Source organism: Mesocricetus auratus, unplaced genomic scaffold (assembly GCF_017639785.1).
Source record: "Mesocricetus auratus isolate SY011 unplaced genomic scaffold, BCM_Maur_2.0 Super-Scaffold_15014, whole genome shotgun sequence".
Taxonomy (NCBI): domain Eukaryota; kingdom Metazoa; phylum Chordata; class Mammalia; order Rodentia; family Cricetidae; genus Mesocricetus; species Mesocricetus auratus.
The window spans coordinates 29,671,584-29,693,268 of record NW_024429186.1 but is presented as its reverse complement, the minus strand read 5'-3'; the positions used below and the strand labels follow the sequence as shown (position 1 = coordinate 29,693,268).

Here is a 21,685-nt window from a genome sequence, read left to right as displayed (position 1 = left end):
GTGTGGAGGTTAGAGGATGTCTTGATGGAGCTGAGTCTTTCACCAGTATGTAGTAGGATGATACAACACATATCATCAGGTGTGTTTAGCAAGTACGCAGTTACTCACTGAGAGGTCTCACTGGCAGCATTCAATTCTGCTTTTGGGTCACATTCTCTGTTCCTGGGTTGTTCCCAAACAAACACCTTTCCCAGGGGAGTTCCATGTTCTGCTTTTAGTTTCTTCTTGGACGGAATTAATATTTCCTTCTTTGTGCTCTATACCATTTGATTCATATGTAACTTTACCAATTCTTGCCCCATTTGGACATGATTGATTTAAAAAAAAAAGATTTACTTATTAATTACACAATGTTCTGCCTGCATGTGTGCCTGAAGGCCAGAAGAGGGCGCTAGATCTCATTACAGATAGCTGTGAACCACCGAGTGGCTGCTGGGAATTGAACTCAGGGCCTTTGGAAGAACAGCCAGTGCTGTTAACCTCTGAGTCATTGATTTTACTTCAGTGTGTATGAATTGCAAACTTGAATTGGTGAGGACTATGTCATCTCTATGTGTCCACCGTCTCTGTGTTTCGGCCATCTTCTCTGTATATCGTTTTTTTTTTTTTTTTCTTCGAGACAGGGTTTCTCTGTATTGTTTTGGAGACTATCCTGGCACTTGCTCTGTAGATCAGGCTGGCCTCGAACTCCAGAGACCCTCCTGCCTCTGTCTCCGGAGTGCTGGGATTAAAGTCGTATGTCACCACACCCAACTATGTGGTTTTTTTCTTTATGATGCTTTTCAACTAAGCTAAATTCTTAAATTTAATACAGTTCAAACTTATCAAGCTTCCCTTTACAATTTGTGCATGTGACTCTTAAGCCCTGTTGAACTCATGAAGATACATCCCTTTAAAACTTACTTTATTTTTCTCATTGGACTCTTGACTTCAATTAGTTTCTTCGTTGGGCAGTGATGGCACACGCCTTTAATCCTAGCACTGGGAGGCAGAGGCAGGCAGATCTCTGTGAGTTCAAGGCCAGCTTGGTCTTCAAAGAGAGTTCCAGGACAGTCTCCAAAAACTACAGAGAAGCCCAGTCTTGAAAGACCAAAGAAAAAAGAAAAAAGAAAAAATTAGTTTCTGCCTGCAGAGCTAGTCAAAGGGTCAGCAGATAACTAGTGCTCAGCCCCTCTCCTGTAACCCGCTGTCTTACCCCAGTGATCTGGAATGATTCCCTATCAGAATCAAGCTTCCACAGATGTCTGGAGGCTTCTGCGCTCTTTAAGAGGTTCCAGCCCTCTACCCATGCCTATGTCAATATCACATAGTCTTAATTTCCATAAGTGTACCTGTGGACTATGGAAACCCAAGCCTTTGAAGCATGTTCTTAAATTGATAATGTTTTGATTACGTTTTATCCTGTGCTTTCCCATATACTCTTTAGATTAGCTTGTTAAGGGCCAGGTAAAAATCCTGTTGGGAATTTGATTAGAATTACATTGAATTGATAGATGAATCCCCCTATTCAATCTTTGTCTTCCCACAATGGAACAGCCTCTGATGTTTGTAGAAAGGGCGTCTCGTAAATGTTTTCAAAGTACATCTTAGAGGTCAATATATCAGGCTCACAGCTAATGTGCATATTCTTATTATTTAACAACTGTCTGTGAATTTCTTCTTTGACGACTCATTCTTTTTTTTGGAGAGGAGGTACATTGTTAGAGTGGCTTTTAAAAAAATTTTCTTCCTTTTTTTAAATTTAAGCTAGAAACAAGCTTGTTTCACATGTCAATCCTAGCTCCCTCTCCCTCCCTTCTTCCCCATCTCTCCCTACCAGACTCCCCCCCCCAGTTCCCCAACCAATCTCCACTCCGATCCCCAGGGAGGGTGAGGCCCTCCATGGTGGATCTCCAATGACTGTCATTTCATCCAGGGTAGGGTCTAGGCCCTCCTTCAAACGTCAAGGCTGAGAGAGCCTCTCACATTGTGGCATGGGCATTCAAAGTCTATTTGTACACCAGGGATAAATACTACCCAGGGCCCTATAGATTACCTAGGTCTCCTCACTGACACCCACGTTCATGGGGTCTGGGTCAGTCCCATGCTTTCCACACAGCCATCAATTTGGGGCCCAAGAGATCCCCCTTGTTAGGTCAACTGTTTCTGTGGGTTAAAACAGCCCAGTCTTAGCTCCTTTTCCCATCATTTCTCCGTTTCTGACACTGGACTCCAGGAGTTCAGTTCAGTGTTTATCTGTGGGTATCTGCCTCTGCTTTCATCAGTCGATGGATGAAGGTTCTGTTTCCCAGACTCTCTGGCAGTGGGATTGTATGCTGGCACTTCCCTGATTCATGTCTAAATCCATATATGAGTGAGTACATACCATGTTTCTCTTTTTGTGACTGGTTTACCTCACTCAGGATGGCTTTTTACAGTACCATCCATTTGCCTGCAAGATTCCATTGTTTTTTCCGCTGAATAGTACTCCATTGTGTAAATGTATCACATTTTCTCTATCCACTCTTCAGTTGAGACAAATCTAGGTTGCTTCCAGGTTCTGGCTATTACAAATAATGCTGCTATTAACATAGTTGAACAGATGTCCTTGTTGTATGAATGTGTATCTTTTGGGTATATGCCTAAGAGTAGAATTGCTCGGTCTTGTGGTAGACTGATTCCCATTTTCCTGATCAACGACTCATTCTAATGCCTACTTAAGATTTACAGTTCTGCAATTGCAGCTTCCCACTAAACATGAACCCATAACCTGATTCCTGAAAAACATTCTGAGTAAGATTCTGTGTTGGTATCTCAGGCAGAGAAACGACCTAGAAGGAAATCCGCTCTGGCTCAGGGATGGAGAGTGCTGTAGTTAGTCTCAGTACTGCAGAGGCTCCGGCTGGCGTCCATCGGCTAAGGAACCGAGGAGAACTACAAGTCCCAGCAGGCCTCGCGGCACCGGCTTCAGTAAGCACCCGGGTGACTGAGGCACGGTTTCCTGGAGTACTGCGGCCGTTCTGCTTCCCTTCCCTCGGGTGAGTAGCTCCTGCGGACGGAGCCAGGGCAGACCGGGCTGCCAGATCTCTCAGCACGTGGAGCTCTGGGGAGCGGGTGTAGCTGTGCTCCTCACCGTCTGAACCCAGGCTTTGCAACCCTAGCGAAGCTGGGAGGAAACTCGAGTGTGTGACCTTGTCACCCTAGCAGGCGCGATCACTTGGCTCAGGTGACTCTCAGTGCCCGGCCCCCTTCGCCTGCGACTCTGTAGCCTGGTGCCCTAGCGGTGGTTAGCGTGGACTGGTCACTTTGGCGGCCCAACCTTGCGTGCACCGGGGTAGGCGGAGGTGGACAGGGGCTGCGAGGGGCTCCACCAAAAGCATTCACACCTTGGTGGCCTTGTGGGCTCCCTCACAGAGGTAGCTGGGGCGGTGAGCGTGGAGTGTTGAAGAGCAAGGGGTTCCCCAGAGATCAGGTCCCCTAGGCTTGCAACAGGGGCCAGTCTACTTCTGATCCCCGAGTCTACTTTCCGGACGACAGGCCGTCCTGCTGACTCGTGGAGAGAAGCCTGCAGTAGACACCTGGTACAGCTGTGTCCCAGACTTGAGTGGCGATTACTTGCCACCAAGTGGGAAGCTTAGCGGTTAGTAGGCGCTCAGGAAATAATTGCTGAGCTGATAGGAGTTAGATTTTTGTCCTGTCAGGAATTTTCTTTAAGCGTCTTCTTGCCACTGTAGTTCTCAGGCTGTATAGGTCGCATCAGAATTGTGTGGAGGGCTTGTTGCTGTACAGAATTCTGCCCACTCCCCTCCAAACTTCTGATTCTAGTATGGTATTTGAAGTCTGGAATCGGCCTGTCCAACATGAATCCTGGAGATGCGATGTTGCTGTCCTGAATGCTACTATTTTATAAGATAAATCCATACTTTCTTCATCCTTGGTTACGGTTGTGTTCTTTTGCCTTCTGTTTTGTCCGTGTTTGCCAGCTTCACTACTGAAGTTGGGCCACCCCTGGGGATTGCTTTACACAGTGCACCCCACCCCTATTATGTTACCTATGCATATTCATGGGAGTTTAGTCACTTTCGTCATTTTTTTACCCTGGGTTATATCACAATTTAGTTTTCTGTGTTATTTACTTGTTGCTCAACAGGCCTTGTTGTGTGAGATTTTTACCTCTGCTGAGAGAATTTGCATTTCATTTCTTTCTAGATGTAAACCCTTCCCCCATTTTTGTCAGAGAAGGGACTGGTGATAGAGAACGCTTGGTTTTGTCATCCATCTCTGTCTTGTCCAACCCCAATGGGTCGCCTAGTCTCAGTGTCCACCACAGAGAACCACTGGCCACCCCAGGACCCAGGCAATGATTTGCTCATATCCACCTGCTGTTCTGATGGTGGTGCAGACACCCCTGGATCCAAGCTTTCCCTCCATTGGCTCTTAGCCCTGTGGGCCGTTCCTTCCACTTCCTTGTCTGCAGAGGGAAACTCCAGAGACAGGCACCTGAGAATCTAGCTGTGTCAGTTACATGACTTATTTATATAAGCACCACTGGGAGGCTCACTGACTTATCTGCTGCTTGCCCTTTGTTCTTGACCTTACCTTGTTGGTCCCCCTTTCCTGGGTGACGTTTATTTCCCTTATCTGCTGAGGAGCCTTCACACTGGTCGGGTATTCCTTAATTTAATTAGTATTGATCCTAGCAACTTCTAGCCATTACACACTAAGAAGTGTGGTTAAAACTCACTCTTTTTTTTTTTCTTTCTTTTTTTTTTCTTGAGACAGGATTTCTCTGTATTGTTTTGGAGGCTGTCCTGGAACTCGCTCTGTAGACCAGGCTGGCTTTGAACTCACAGAGATTCACCTGCCTCTACCTCCTGAGTGCTGGGATTAAAGGCATGTACCACCAATGCCCAGCTAAAACTCACTCTTGCATTGAACTTTGCCAGGATTTGTAGGATGGGGAAGAGTGTGAGCCTGCTCAGGTCAACTGTCCCTGGGGATTAACTCATCTTATTTGTTCTTCTCAAGAGTATTTTGGGTCTTTCCTGGTTTGGATAACATTCTAGAAAAAAATAGTGCTTATTTGCCCAATAATCTATGGGAAATGGGAGGTAGCTAGGGTCACTTTTGGGGAACATTGAATTGGTTCGCTAAGTGATTTCCCTCAGTGGGGTATAATTTCAGGTCTGTATTCTCAGGATGTGGCCTGGGAAGGGGGCAGCCAGCAGATGGTAGTTGGAAAGGCCATTTACAGGAAGTGCTTGCTTTCATAGTTAGTTCTGTCCTCGACATGGACATTTCTGTTTGACCGTCAGCCTCCACATGTGGAGTCATGATGAACTGGGGTGTCTCCTCTGGCCCCTTGATGTGACAATTAAACAGCCACGTCAGTGCTTCAGCCCTTCTGTGCTATTTCCTGGGAGGTATATTGCTTGACCTCTGACATGCTATTGATTTCCAGAGCTGCAGACACAGCCTTTCACAGGCCTGGCTCTCTGGGGGTCGGTAGCAGGTCAGAAGTGATAGTTTCTGTCTGCAGCAGTGTATTTACTCCAAGTCTGTCGTAAGGACTTACTGTCTTGAGGTCCAAGTATCCCTATCAAAGAGATGTCATTAAAAAAAAAAGAAAGATGGGGCTGGAGAGATGGCTTATGGATATGAGCTCATGCCTGTTTGTATCCAGGGGTTTTGAGTTTGGTTCCTAGAATCCACATTGTGTGACTCATACATGTGTAATTCCACTTCTAGGGGATCTGATCTCCGTGGGCACCTGCACACACAGACACAGGCACACACACACACACACACACATACATAGACACACGCACAGACACATACACAGATACACATGGAGACACATACACACAGAGAGACACACAGAAATACACACATACACAGAAACACAGACACAGAGAGAGAGACATACACACACAGACACACACACATACGTAGACACACACACATACACATGAAGACACATACACACAGAGAGACACACAGAAATACACACATACACGGAAACACAGACACACACACAGACACACACAGACACACAGACACACACGCAGACACAGACACACACACACACACACACACACACACACCACAGGCACACGGGCTGAAAAGGACTGGTTGAACATTTGCAGTGGGCAAGCCTATTCATATCATTTTTGCCACCTTACTGACTGAGCCACCTGGGACTGCACTCTCACTCTGTGCCTTTGGCTCCTCCGTATACTGGAGAGGGTGATGCTTGCCTCATCTCACTGTGCTGTGTGAGGCATTAACACGATGAGTGTACCAAGTTGTGGGATTCAAAGTGTGCGCCACCCAACCCCACATGTGTGCAGAGGACTCTGTAAAGGGTAGTTATTGCTAATAACGTTATCTAGTGATTAGGTTTTGGGCTCTTGCTAGCCCCAGACCTCCTACAAGATGTGTGGCCTTATGAGAGGTAACGCAGGTGGAAGTCAAGGCAAGTAAACAGAACAGACAGGTGATTCATTAGCAGGGACCTTAATAATGAAAGGTGTTTTTCATGGACAGACATATTTCACGCATGACAGGCCTTTTAAGACACCCCGAGGGAAGCAGCTCATTTATATGGTGAAGACTCTCTGACACCGTATGGAAAACTCCAACTCCAATCTATTTAGACACAGTTTGACTCTTATATCAACTATTTTATGTATTTCAATTCCTACCACTTTTATTACTGAGGACATTTGTTTGAAAATGGGATTGCCTCCCTGTTCCTTCGACACCCAGAGGTGGTCTCAAGGGTAGGGGAGACTGCAGTCCATCAGGGGCTGCTGTGGGGGACGGTACAACAGGAGGGTGGAATTCAGAGGAGCAGAGGTTGGAAGGTAGTATGGGGGGGATGGGGAGAGAATGACTGTTGAGTTGGGGGCCTGGGGTATATTCATCTAGAGACCTGTGCTGTTGCTGGTTCTACACAGGCTTCATGGGGGAATATAGTTGGTCCAGTTATTGACTAATTGGGTTAGTAAATGTTTTTGGAGCACTTGTGGTGTGCTAGACTAAAGCCTGGCATATTATATCCTGGGGACCACATTTGGCCAGACCCATTGCTTTGCATGTGCTTTTTAGTTGCCTTGCACTAGAATGCAGAGTTGAGTAGTTGCCCCAGAGGTGGGGTATTCCCCCAAAGCTAAAAGTAGTTACTGTATGGCCCTTTGTAGAAGAGCTTGCTGGCCTCTGTCCTAGGCAGAGAGAACAGCAAAATCAAACTCTTGGAGTGCAATATGTGGCATGTTGGAAAACTAGGAAGTTGGAATGGAGTGAGCGGAGGCTAAGGTGGAAGGCCGGAGAGCCTTTGTGAAATCTGGAAGGCAGATCTGTTAAGACCTTGGCTCTTTGTGACCGAGTTGAGATCATTTGGATAGCTGAGTGCACAGAAGTAAATAGTTGGACTTAAGTTTCTACATACGAATCAACTCAGGGAAGCTGAGTGTGGTGGTGAGTTTGAGGCCAACCTTGTGAGATCCAGGTTACCAGGCTTTCCATAGACCCTATTTCAAATCAGTCAGCCAACCAACCAACCAAAAAAACCCCAAAAACCAAAAACCAAAAAACCAAAAAACAACAACCTACTGGGGGAAGGGAATTGCTCTGTTTAATAGCTGAGTTATTATGTTTAACTCTGATTTGGTCTTGAGGTCTTAGAGCAGTGATTCTCAACCTATGGGTTATGACCCTTTCATTGGAAAATACAGAGATATATATTATGATTCACAACAGTAGCAAAATTAAAGTTATGAAGTAGCAATGAAAATAATTTTATGATTGGAGGTCACCACAACATGAGGAACTGTATCAAAGGGTCACAACCTTAGGAAGGTTGAGAACCACTGTCTTAGAGGAATGGCTGTGTCTTAAGTTAGGGTTTCTATTGCTGTGGACACCATGACCATGGTAACTCTTATAAAGGAAAACATTTAATTGGGGCTGGCTTACAATTTCAGAGGTTTAGTTCGTTATCTTCATGGCCATGTGCTATCAGACATGTTGAAGAAAGTGTGTCATTGAGGGTGAGCTTTGAGATTTCAAAAGCCCACACCACGCCCAGTCCCTCACTCCTGTTTCCTGCCTGCAGATCAGGATGTGAGCTCCAGCACCAGGCCTGCCTGCCTGCCTGCTGCCACGCTCCCCATCATGATGATAATGGACTCACCCTCTGAACCTGTAAACAAGCCCCCAATTAAATGTTTCATCTACAAGTTTCCTTAGTCTTGGTGTCTCTTCAACAGTGTCTTCAACATGTCTCTTCCACATCGTGTCTTTTTTTCTAAGGCAGCAGGGAAAGAAAAGACAATGGAACTTGATGAAAAGTATCATTGAGTCCATGAAAAGTCAAGAAATGAGAGAAAATGACTAGAGGGATGGCTTGGCAGTTAAGAGTGCTGGCTGCTCTTTCAGAAAACCGGACATGGTTTCTGGCACCCATGTCTGGTAGCTCATAATTGCCTGTAACTCTGGCTCCAGGGACTCTGGCATCCTCTTCTGTCTTCCATGGGCATGTGAACACGTACAGATTCATACATATACATACATATAAAATAAAATAAATCTTGAAGAAAGAAAGGAGAGAAGCAGAACAGGTAGGAAAAATAGGAAGGGTTGGAAGAATTGCAATACAGATGTATAAGCTATGTTGAATGTAAGCCTAGAAAGCCAATGATATGCTCTTTAAAGAAATGGTATAAAGTTCAAGTTGAAAGTAAAAAATGGAAAAAAAGATGTGTCTTGTGTATATTTAAAGAAAAGCCTGTGTCTATATTACGAAGCATGAGTCAAAATAGACTCCAGAGAAATTGAAGACAAGGTTGTTTATAGCAGTAGTTTCCTTGCGGAGAGAAACCAAGTGGCAGAACGGGGCCAGAGCAGAAACTTATGAGGTGATGAACTGCATCTTGCTGCTAGTCTCTGAAGTCTTTGCACTGACAGGAGGCTTGGGAATGCTCCTTTCTGTCTGGGGCCTGTCCCTTACCATCTGCTGCTGGGTCAAGGGCTTTAGTTGGATTCAGAGTACTCAGTGATTGCTGAGGAGGTAGTCCAGTGGATGCAGTGTCCCCAAAGAATGTCTGTGTAGCCACCTGGCGAGTTGAGGTATGAGTAAAGAGGGTAGGATCTTTCTGCTCAGTGTATAAGTTTGGTACCCAATAGGACTGTATGTGGACAGAGTAGTATCAGTCATGCCCCAGGAACACAGTCTGAACTATGTGATTGTAGTAAACATTTTGACTGTCAGCTAGATGCAGAGGAACTGCTGACTGCTTCTGCCCGGCTACCATTTTGGCTGGGGCCTGCCTACTTCTAATCTGTACATCAAGGCTAATGGCGCCCGTGGCTGTGTGCTGTTGTAAACACTGGTGACAAGCGCCAACCGTGAGCACTCTTTCCTGCCTTTCCTATGTAAAAAGCACCCACTTCTGACCCTTTACCCCTCGGCTTTCTGATTCCTACCACTCCCTGGCAGCTCTGATAGTGTGCTACGTGTCTTTTTGCTTCTCCGCTGCCCCACCCTAGGATGTAAGCACCACATAGGCAAAAGCTGCAGGTTGTTAACCTCTTCTGCTGTAGCTAGAATAGCACCTGGTGCTGTCAAAGGAGGATGCTGGGAGCTGATTTGTACCAGGTGCTACACTAAGCACTTTATGTAATTATCTCACTTCATCTTAATTTTGAGGTTGGGCATTATCTTGTTTTATAAAGGAAGAAACTGAGATCCCTTGAGATCATGACAATGACACAAGGTCATACAATCTGTGAGTGGCAGAGCTGGGATTTGAATTCTGGACTGACACTCTATAAAATGCTTAATTGCTAACCTTTCTTGACCTTCCTTTCTTGCACAGGGTCCGGGGACATGGCCAGAAAGGCTCTCAAGCTTGCTTCGTGGACCAGTGTGGCTCTTGCTGCCTCTGGGGTCTACCTCTACAGCAACAACTACTTGGACCCTAATGACTTTGGCGCTGTTAGGGTGGGCCGAGCTGTTGCTACGGTAGGTTTTCCTCCTTTGACGGTAACAGAGGAGTTACAGCATTACCTGTAGGTTTTCCACAGGTGTGGCAGGTGTGCGTGCTGACATATATGGAAATGCAGGCATGTCAGGTCTGTCTACAGAAGTTCGGGGCTCGGGATGTACACCCTCACAGGCCATCAGTTCTGCAGCAACACCTGCCACTCTACAGTAGAACACAACAGAGTCGTGCCAGATCCCTGCTCTGAAGCCTCAGAGGCCCTGTGTCCTATGGTGGTGATGACTCAGAATGGCAGTGCTCCTGGGAAAATGCCAAGGACAGAAGACTTTGTGAGAAGATTTGACAGTTCAGTTCTGCCTGCCATCTCTGAGCTTCCCATCAGCTCTGAGGTGAACTCTCTGGGAGGCCTTTCTTACCACAGGTTCCCACCACCAGGTTGTTCCAGCAAGGGTATGGGGCCCAGCAAAAATGGACTGAACACTCTGAAATCATTAATTAAAAGAAATCCATCTCTAGCCATTTCTAGCATGGTGGCGCACACCTTTAATCCTGGCACTCGGGAGGCAGAGGCAAGTGGATCTCTGTGAGTTTGAGGCCAGCCTTGTCTACAGAGTGAATTCCAGAACAGCCAGAGCTATACAGTGAAACCCTGTTTCGACCCCCCCCTCTTTAGAAAGACAAACTTCTGCCAGCAAACTTGATCTCACTCCAGCAAGCTAATCTGAGGAGTTGGCACTTACATGTTGATTGTCTGGGGCTGGGGGGACTTTATCCATCTCCAAGTAGAGACTCTGATTTAAATATTTGACTTTAGATGTTTTCTCTGGTGGTTCAATAGCATACACTCTTGGTGTTATGTCTCTTTAGAAACTTTTTCAGATTTATTTGTTTTATGTCTATGAATGTGTTGCTTGCATGTGTATGTATGTTTGCATGTCTAGTGCCTTTGGAGGTCAGAAAAGGATGTCAGATCCACTGGAACTAAAGTTACAGATGGTTGTGTGAGCCATCAGGTGTTGGGAACTGAAACCAAACCAGGATCTCTGCAAGAGCAGGAAGTCAACTTAGCCGCTGCCCCTCTCTCCGGCACCCACCATGGCTTCTTAACTCTGCCTACAGCTCACAGTCTTTGCAGAATAGATTGCCAGCCATTACCAGCCACACACATCATGCTCTCTCTCCTTTGTTGCTACTGCTGAGCATAAGTTAACAGTTGCTGTCCGTGTCGTCCCCACCCCCCCACCCATGCGTGTATGAATCTCAATGTTGCTTGTTTAGTTTATTTCCTGAGAAGTCAGTGTTATGAAGTGTTCTCAGAGGAAGGCCACTCTTGGCGCCTATCTTCAAGGGGAAACTGAGTTAAAGAATCAAATAGACAAACATGCTTCGGAATAGCAGGCTATGGGATATGAAACCATTTCTAACTGTTTACCTGGTGTTTTTTGGGGCCCACCGTTTTCTTTTATGTTTTGAGGGGTGAAAACAGACTGTTCCATCTAGACCCAGGCTTGAAGGAGCCTCTGCTCAGGGAGCACACACATGGATACATCCAGAAGCAGTCTAAAGCCAGGCACACATCAGGACGGCTTCCATGGTCAGATGTAGGAGTGAGCACTGGGGCTTGGGAGTCAGGATGAGTATTCTGAGGAAGCAGGATTTGACTGGAACCTTAGGAATTTGTATAGCCAGAAGGAAGGCAGGGCAATATCAGTGGGCACTTTTTATAAAACCAGCTGCTAAGATGTGCATTCTTTCCTTTTTCATTTTTTTTTCAAGACAGGGTTTCTCTGTGTAACAGCTCTGGGTGTCCTGGAACTCTCTTTTTAGACCAGGCTGGGCTTGAACTCACTGGAATCCACCTGCCTCTGCCTCCTGAGTGCTGGGATTAAAGGAATGTGCCACCACTGCCTGGCTTTCTTTTCTTCTTTGAGGACAATTTTATTATAGTTTAAGGGAAAAAGTTTGAGTCAGGCAAGCTGTCATGTAGGAGTGAACCCCACAAAGCTATCCGCCCAACAGGGCGGGGTCAAGGTAGAGATAAAGGAAGTGAAAGGAAAAGGGGCTTCCCTTTTTCTCCTGGAAGCCAGCCATGCTTCTAACTCCTGGTCTGTGCGACTCTCTCCTTCTCTTTCTGGTAAATAAATATATTGTTTTCCCTATATAGCATCGAATATCGTTATACTGTCAGTCTCAGTAGCTGTCCAGAAGAGGGAGACAGGGAAGAGAAAGAAAACCCGTGCCGTCTGAGTTCAGTTGGCGTGGAATCAGCCTCGTGGCAGGCAAGCAGCCACACGGTATGGAATGGAGCATTAGAAACAGAGTGAAAAAACCCCAACTAACAGAGAAAGCATACTTGGGTTCTGGCTATCATCGAAAAGAAAAAGACAGTAGGAAAGAAAAATTAATCCCAGCATTCAGGAGGCAGAGGCAGGTGGATCTCTGTGAGTTGGAAGTCAGCCAGGTGTACAGATTGAGTTCCAGGACAGCTAGAGCTGTTACACAGACAAACTGGACCTGAAACACAACACAAAACAAAACAAAACAACAAAAAAGGGAGTCTTGAGTTTCACCTCAGAAAGGCGGCCAGACCCATTCTCTGAAGACCTCTGGTCAGGTCATCATAGTTTATTCAGTGAGCAAACCTTGCTAATAGCTGGTGCTCAGCACCTACAGGTGGAATGGAATTAGTACAAACGAACACTTTTTTGTGGGTAGCGCTTGGAGACAGGGTTTCTCTGTATAGCCATGACTGTCATGGAACTCGCTCTGTAGACCGGGCTGGCCTGGAACTCACAGATCCGCCTACCTCTGCCCTAGAGTGTTGGGATTAAAGGTGTGCGCCACTACTGCCCGGCTGCAAACCAACACTCTTGAATATAAATCTCAGAACATTGTATCTAAGGTAGTTAGTTACTCAGTCTGACAAGGAAAGTTTGAGCTCAGGGCTCCTCCATGCTGGACATAGGTTGGAAGCCTGTGATTTTTCTGATTGACAGTGCATGGGGGCCCCTCTTCGGAGGGTTTTGGCCAGAGGATCTAGAATGGAAACTCAAATTTAATAGCATCCGTTTGGTTAGTATTTATTGACTGCCTACCTGTGTAGTGTAAAAGATGCTGGAGAGCAGCAGGAAGTAGGAAGGTCCAGCCCTTAACTTCAGATAGCTCACAAATAGGGAAGCAAATGGGCAAGCGAGTTGGTTATGATCAACTGGGGGCAGTTCTGATGTGTGTCTGCAACTGGAGATCAGACCTCTCTGGAGCAGTGTCAGTCATGGTCACCCCAGAAGGCCAGCAAGGAACAACCTGGCTAAGATCTGGGAGCTGAACATCCAAGGGGTGGGACCAGCTACTCTTTTTGTTTTCTTTTAATTACTATTTTTTAAATTCATTGTATATACCAACCACAGTTCCCCCTCCCTCCCCTCCTCCGGCCCCCCCCACTTCTGCCCACCCCACCCCCATCTACTTCTCAGAAAGGGTAAGGCCTCCCATGGGGAGTCAACAAAGCCTGGCACATTATGTTGAGGTAGGACTGAGCCCCTCCCCCCTGCATAGTGCCTGAGCAAGGCACCCCGCCATATAGAATGGCCTCCAAAAAGTCAGCTCATGCACCAGGGATAGATCGTGGTCCCACTGCCAGGGGCTTCACAAACAGACCAAGCCACACAACTGTCACCCACATGCAGAGGGCCTAGTTTGGAACCAGCTAGCTACTCTTCTACATCCAGCAGCTCCTGTGTGGGTCTCCTGGCTTTGGCAGAGGTGTGGTATTTGATGTCCTCAGCTTTCTCCTCCTTTGGTTCACAGACAGCTGTCATCAGTTATGATTATCTCACCTCCCTGAGGAGTGTCCCATATGGCTCAGAGGAGTATTTGCAGCTTCGATCCCAGGTAAGGGACCCGTGGGACCCATCAGAGCTGAGCCAGGATGGGGTATGTCTGAAGAATGGGCACAGCCAGTTTACTTCCTATGGAAAGTTGGGCTGAGGACAGAGTGGGCATTGAAGTAATGGCCATTGACCATGTGATTTGGGACAAAGGGAAGGGAAGATCACCTGCTCCTTCCTATGCAGGTGCCTTATTACTGGGTCTTCCATACTATGGTGGTTTGAAAGAAGAATGGCCCTCAAAGGGAGTGGCACTATTAGGAGGCGTGGCTTTGTTGGGGTGGGTGTGACTTTGTTGGAGGAAGTGTGTCACTGTGGAGGTGGGCTTTGAAGTCTCTTATATGCTGAAGCCATACCCAGTGTCTCAGATCATTTCCTGTTGCCTGTGAGTCAAGATGTAAAAACTCTCAGCTATCTCTTCAGCACCATGTCTGTCTGCATGCCACCTTTCTCCCTGCCGTGATGATAATGGATTGAACCCGTGAAACTGTAAGCCAGCCCCAATTAAATATTTTCCTTTATAAGAGTTGCTGTGGTCATGGTGTCTCTTCACAGCAATAGAAACCCTAACTAAGACACATACTAATGCCATTATCTATAAAGTACTTTTGGGAGGCCACTGTGTGTTTCTGGTGACAGCAGGGATGTAGGCTCCTTTTGGAGGGATAATAACTTCTAAGTTGTGTTAGGCAGAAAGAGGTTAATTGTTTTTTGTTTTGTTCCCTCTGAAGGCCATTGGGGCCTTTCATAGGAGTAGAGCTGTGACCTCACACACCTCCTCAGTCAGAATGTGGTAGCTGATGCAGATGTTTTAGAGATACCAGGGAGGCGGGGGAATCAAACACGAGGTCAAACAGAGAGAGCTGGGCATCAGCCTGCTGTGTCTTTGCTCGGGTGGCTCCTGCGCTGGGCTGTCCTTAGATTGCTTAGCTATGCTTTTGGGCTCTTCTAGGCTCTCCTCTGTGCCACTTTCCTTCCAGGCATCCTTTGTGGATGGGCTGGTTAATGAAAACATTCATTTAAACTTTCTATTATGCACATTTTAACTACCCATAAACAGAGAGCAGAGCAGAGTGTAATGACCTCACCCCCACCAACAGCCTGAGGAATGACTGATGTGTCATTTCTCTCTTTTATTTACTCACTCTCAAGTGTTTAAATGAAACCTCAGGCGCCATATTGTTTCATGTATAAATTCTCCAGTACATGTCTCTAATAGAGAAAGACCTTTGAAAACCACAGCCATAATACTGTGGTCACCTGTAATGAGATGAGCAATTCCACAGTACCTTCTGGTCCATGTCTAGATTGCCCTTCTCCTGGAAACGCCTTTTGAAAGTACTTATTTATTTATTATGAGTATGTGTGTATGTGTGAGCTGTGTGCGTGTATACATTGGGTGTACACTTTGCCACTCTTTGCTTGATTTCCTTACCCCAGGTCTCTCGCTGAACCTGAGTGAGGCTTGTTGGGGAAGTCCTGTGTATATGTCAATAAATTACTGCTGGCCAATAGGAATCTAGATAGGTGGGGCTAGGAGTCCAGGAGGATTCTGGGAAGGAAAAACACAGGAGAGTTCGAGATGTAACGCCATGGGGTAGGAACCCGGAACTATTCTCCGGTAGGAGACATACTTAGATTAACAATTATGGGGTAATTATTTAAGTCAGAGCTAGCCAGTAAGAAACAAGCAAGGCCAACAGCTTCATAATTAATATAGCCTCCTGTGTGTTTATTTGGTACTGGTGCGGCTCTGGAACCAGGCTGGCGGGAAGGCTCCTCTCAAGGAAAAAGCTTCCTTAACAGAGGCTGGCTGTCTGCAAACTCTAGCAATCCTGTGTCCATGCTCACAATGCTGGGGTTATGGGTGTATGGCGCCATATCAGGCTTTTTATCTGGAATCTGGGAATTTGAACCCTGGTCCTCATGCTGGCATTTTTACCTGCTGCCCATCTCCCCAGCCCTGAGATGTCTATTTATAGTTAATTTGTTCTAACCTGGATCCAAACATGATCATGATATATATTGCATTTTGTTAACATTCCCTGAGTCTTTTAGAATCTGTAATATTTCTTCTCTCTTCATTTATTTTATTTTTTATTTGGTTATTCAGTTGTTGCAGAGGCAGATCGTTTATCCCGTAGTATTTCCACACTCAGGATTTGGCTGATTGCATCCTCAAAGTGCAATTTAATGGGAAATGCATTCAAACGACTCTCAATTCTAAATATACAATATTTGAAACAGACAAAATGACCCTTGTTCCTCAGGTACCCAATTTCCCCGCCTGGAGGCAATCATCATTTGTTGTGTATCTTTCCAGAGCTATCTTCCTGTAACTTAATCACTCTGTCTTTATTCCTGCCATCGTTGATAGTTAGTTACACATCTCTCAGACTGTTGCTTCTCTTACATTGGAGATGGGACTCTCGATTTGCATATCTAATATTCAGCAATAATGCCTAGGATGGGGGCTGGAGAGATGGCTCAGTGGTTAAGAGCACTGGCTGCTCTTCCAGAGGACCCAGGTTCAATTCCTAGGACCCACATGGCAGCTCACAGCTGTCTGTAACTTCAAGATCTGATGACCTCACACAGACATACATGCAGGCAAAACTACCAATGCGCATAAAATAAATTTAAATAAATTATAAAAAAGTAATACCTAGGATGGAGTGGATTTAATGTCTGTTTCAGTGTCAGGTTATGCCCTGCCTTCGGAGAGGCCATGGAAAAGAGTCTAAGGTTTTCATTTAGGAATCCCCAGCTTGTGCCTTGGCTTTGGGAAATTCATCTATCCACGTGGAGTGGCTGTTTTCCTTGCATGTGACTAGAGATGGTTATTCTACTCATCAAGGATTACGTAGTCAATTGGAGTCTGTGAAAGATAAAGCAGATGGGAAAGTAAGTCAGAGGTCTCCTAGAAGGTGTGCTTCATGGGGACAGACCTGGTGTATGGTGTGAGTTTCCAGGTCTGCAGTGCCGATGCAAGTACCTGGGACATAGCTGGTTCAGAATAAAGGCCTGAATAAATGAATGGATGCCATAAAGGGTTCCTTGGAATATCTCAAAGCCCTTGTCTTTGAGGTGTGGTTCCCCTCCGCTTTCCCGCATGTCCTTTCTCCATCTATTTCAAGCTATGGCCCTTGGAATCCTCCAGCGTGACAATTCTTCAGAGATACCCAGGTCAGGACTAGTGTAAGGTTTGTCTTGGGGAGTCCAAGGAGCAGGCGGGCTGTGAAGAGACTGGCTTTCCAGTATGTCAGTCATCTGAAAGGCAGTGATGCTGCCGCTCCCCTAGAAGCCGACAGCCCTGGGGAAGCTGGTGAGGAAGGTATAGCCAGGTCTTTGAGAAGGCAGCACGTGGTGGCTGGATGTACCAGATAACAGAGTGTAGGCTGGTTCCTGGAGTTGTGCCTGGGGAGGGGACCCAGCAGGCACAGAAGGGCCTGGATACATACTGCAGGAGTGTTCTCATCATCGTGACTGATAAAGGAGTGAGCAAGGAGAAGCATCATTATCTCACTTGTCAGGCCCGCATCTCTTGTGTAACCCAGGGCGGCCTGGAACGCACAGAGATCCGCCTGCCTCTGCCTCCCGAGTGCTGGGATTAAAGGCGTGCGCCACCACTGACTGGCTTTCTTGGCTAACTAGTATGGCTGCTGGGATTAAAGGTGTGTATCACCGCTGCCTGGCTGTATGACTGTGGCTAGCTTTGCATTTTGATCTCCAGTCGTTTTTAAATCATAAATAATCAATCACTACATCTGCTGGTCCCAGATATTGATTTAGGAATGGTCCCTAGATCAATTCTGACCATTGAAAATTATTAGGTCCAAGACATTTCTTTTGAAACTTCAGCTTTCTCTTTCTGCTGGGTTAACTGAGTGTGTAGGCTGTTGGCTAATTTCCACTGGCAGCCATCTTGCCACTGTGAAGAAAAAACCCCATTTGTGGGTGAAGTTGGTGTTGAAGAGTTGGGTTATTTGAGTTCCTGTATGTAGTCGAACCTGAAGTCAGTCCTTCACCAGACTTCTCAGTTATGTCTTCCAGTAAATTCTTTTTTGTCGTTTAAGGTGATTTGCACTTAATATTAATTAAAACCAACGAGTCTTGGTGATACTGGGAACTCTTGGAGAAGGATGTCTGTTTGAAGTATGGTCGGCGTTTTGACAGGCCACAGAAAGATCAATAACTTAAGGGAAACGATGCCAAGGAAAGGTTTGTTTGGTACAGGGTTGAAATGGAGCCACTGTGGGCCAGGAGCCATCTCTACAGCCCCTGTGTATTGCCCTTTTTGTTTAACTCTAGACAGTCTAAGATAGTCAAGATTAGGCGCATTCAGTGTGGTGTGGCCGTAGACAGACATCCTAAGACAGAGAAGACCCCGAAGGCCTAGGAGAGCAGAGTGACCTCAGATGGGTGAGGCTGTGTTAGGGCAGTATTGATTGAAGCTCAGACTGGAAGGGTGGAGTGGGACAGCCATTCTCAGGAACAAGGTGATTTTGGCTGAGGCTCCTGGGTAAGATCTGGGGGACTGTTCATAAGAAACAGAGGTTACTTCAGTGTGCTTTGGTTACATTTGTGTTGCTGTGGGCTAATACCTGACAGAAACATCTTCCTGGAGGGAAGATTAGTTTTGGCTCAGAGGTTCAGAGGCATTTCAGTCCATCATGGTGGGCATGCAAGGCCCACTGCCATGTGTGAGCATGAAGCAACTCTTGACCTCCAATCAGAACTGGAAGTGGGTGTAACCTTCAAAGACCTGCTCCTGGCCAGCTTCAGTCAGGCAAGCCCTGCCTCTTAAAGGCTCCACAGCCTATAAAATAGCAACACAAGCTGGGGATTCAGTGTTCTGTAGTTCTCTTTACAGTGTTCCAAATATCAGCCTTTGGGGGACACTATGGACTCAAATATGGAGACTAGGGCATACTGACCAGTAGTATTAGAGCCAAATCATGGAGGGACTTGAGGCCAGGTTTTATATCATAGAGTAGACAGTCATGGAACATTGTTAAGTACAGTTTTTTTTTAAGTCTTCAGTGAGACTATAATGTTTAAAGCCACTAGTTACTGAATATTTTCTTCAGCTTTTATTCTATCAATGGACACACACACACACACACACACACACACACACACACAGAGGGTGGGGAAGAATGTCATAATACAGTAAGGGACCTTGATCTCGACTGCATTGTACCTACAAAGCCTTGTAACTGACCTCACATTGTGTTACTGAGCGGACCTCTGGGCCCTTGGTGAGACACTTCAGTGCAGCTGACTTATTCTTTTCCTTACGATGGTATTTGGACTTGAGGAGGTAATGGGTAATACATTCTCTTCTGGCCTGAGAAGGAGAGCCAAGGAGACAGAATGCTGTTAAGTGTCAGCTGTATTACTGATAAATGCTGGGTTGTAGCATAAGGTTTGGGTCACCTTGCTGAACATCGTCCTTAAACTGGATAGATTTCCTTATCCAGGCTTGTGGCTGTGCATGCCAGTCATGGTGGTGGTGGGGCAGGGGTGGGGTGCTCTTAAGCAGTTAAGCAGATATGGAAAGAGAAGAGAGCTGGACATGCTGTCCCCCACCAAGCTAATTAGTGAATCCTGTTCCAAGCAGGAGAGGGAAGAGAGAAGTTAGCCTCATACCCCATTGAGACATCCCACCCCCGTGAAACTTAGGAGAGGGGAGCCCAGCAGTATGTAGGTGAGCAGCATGGAAGATGGATCTAAGTCTCCTGTGAGAATCTTTTGTGCCCATCAAATTCTGAGAACCACTGTACCTGTCCTTTTTTGGGCATAAGCTGGTTTAGGTTAGAGGGTGAGATGTTAAATTTGGCATTGCCAAGATCTGCCAAGATTTAGGAGGAGGGGTCCAATGTTAGCTTTTAGAATCTTGAGATAGTAGGGTGTTTAGGTGTAAAAGGAACTCCCTTTGGAACCAATGGATAGAAGACAGAAGGGTATAGTAATGGGCTAAAGGATGGTGGTGTTGCCTTTATAGGTAGTTATTCCATTGAACTTAAGAATCAGCTAGTTCTAGCTTCCAGTGTAAGGTTCAGGACTGGAAGGCCAAGGATGTGATGGGACTCCTTTGGCTTCCCCCACCATCTCAGGCTTGTTAGTAACATTTAGATCACTTCCAAAAAAAGACTCTCATGTTCGTTGCACCCTACACTCTGCTGTTTCCTTATCTGCTTCCAGCCCGAGGAAAGCACTACAGCAGATAGAAACCGGAAGTCAAGATGGCTTTCACCAGCTCCTGCTGCTGGAGTTGTCTCTCTGCCTCTGAGCCTGAGTCTGGGTCCAGCTGCTGCTGGGGTGGGCCCGAGGGGTACAGAGGAGGAAGGAGGGCCACAGAGCTTCTTCCCCCCGAAGTTCCTGATCAATCGGACAAGCAGTTAATTCCACAAATATTTGACATTGATATTCCACAGTGAAGGGGTGAGTAGACCTTCCAAGGAACAAGCAGATGAGCGCTCTTTGCTTTGGAAGGAGAATCAACTCTTAGCGTTGAACAGTTCTCTCTCCAGCCTACAGAAGGGATGGCCATTCAAAAAGCATTCTAAGGATCTTGGTTTACAAAAGGGAACTGTGGTATATGTGGTTCTTCAGGAATAGTCTCTGAGATGTGAGCACCGTCCTGCCCAAACCATTCTTCTTCTTCCTCCTCCTTTTTTTTTTTTTTTTTTTTTTTTTTGAGACAGGGTTTTGCTGTGTAGCCCTGGCTGTCCTGAAACTCACTTTGTAGACCAGGCTGGTCTTGAACTCACAGATTTCCATCTGCCTCTGCCTCCTGAGCGCTAGGATTAAAGGCTTGTACTACTACACCCGACCCAAACCATTTTTCTATTTAACTGTTCCTCCAGCTAACTTGAACTAACCTGTTTTATGCCAGGTGCTGTGTGAAGCTCAGAAGCTACGCAGGGAGCCCTCCAGTCACTCCTGCTGTGTCTCTGGGGCAGGCAAAGCAGGCATGGAAGACAGCTCTGTCTTTAGGGCTCTGCTCTGTGGGCTGTGTTGACTGTGTTTGACCCATCAGCAACTGGCTCCCAGTAGAGTGGGGGCGGCGTAGACGCATGCTGGAGCGTGGGGACTGTGTAATTGTTCCTCTGCACATGCGGTGCCTGTCCACTTGGTGTGGATGCTTTCCAGTGCATTTTCACACCCCGAGCCCCAAAGACCCCCTTCTTCTGCTCCCCGTGGTTATCGGGAGCATTTGCTTGCGAACATTCTGCTTAGAGAAGGGAAATCGAACCCTTGCTATCTCTGTGACTGGCTTTCTCAGCACTGTGATAAATTCCGCATGTGCTGTGCTGGGGTGGGGTCACCTGAGGATTGGTTCTCTGGGGTGAGGGAGGCAGTCTGTGATTGAGCAGGTAACCTCTTTCTGGCCTTCTATGTCCCCAGGTCTCCTTAACACGGCTGATCAGTGCAGATGTCTGCAGGGGCCCTGAAGCCTTCCTAGTCCTGGGACTGGTTGGCAGGAGTGGGCCTTGGTGCATCCTGGGGGACCTAGGGGACACTGCCTTCCTTTGGGGTGAAGCATGGTGGGGCTGCAGCTTTCCCCTGGAGCCTGGGCTCACTGGTGGCGGCCTCTCTGTAGGCCCCAGAACATGCCAGTGCCTTCTTACCTCATCTAGGCTGGTTAGTGGCCCATGGACTGTGGCCATTAGTAGCACTTTGTTTTGTCATAGCTGCATAAGACCTTGTATTCTAAAGCATGGGAAACACTGAAGAACTAATATTGGTAAAATTAGTTTTGAACTCTTTTTCTTTTCTTTAAATTAAAAAATTAGACTTGTTTATTTT

At 46.5% G+C, this 21,685-nt stretch overlaps 1 protein-coding gene across 3 annotated transcripts in view; it reads left to right on the top strand.

The window, feature by feature from the left end:
* Positions 1 to 2,886: 2,886 nt before the first annotated feature.
* Adck1 (aarF domain containing kinase 1) overlaps positions 2,887 to 21,685 on the top strand; it is a 95,197-nt gene continuing 76,398 nt past the window's right edge. Inside the window, exons 1-3 of one of the 3 annotated variants that reach the window (XM_005083993.4) lie at positions 2,887 to 3,017; positions 9,858 to 10,003; positions 13,791 to 13,874. In XM_005083993.4, coding sequence (XP_005084050.1) covers positions 9,869 to 10,003; positions 13,791 to 13,874 — 219 coding nt within the window. In that variant the 5' untranslated portion in view covers positions 2,887 to 3,017; positions 9,858 to 9,868. The other 2 variants (XM_013123538.2, XM_013123539.3) reach the window with 2 other exon arrangements.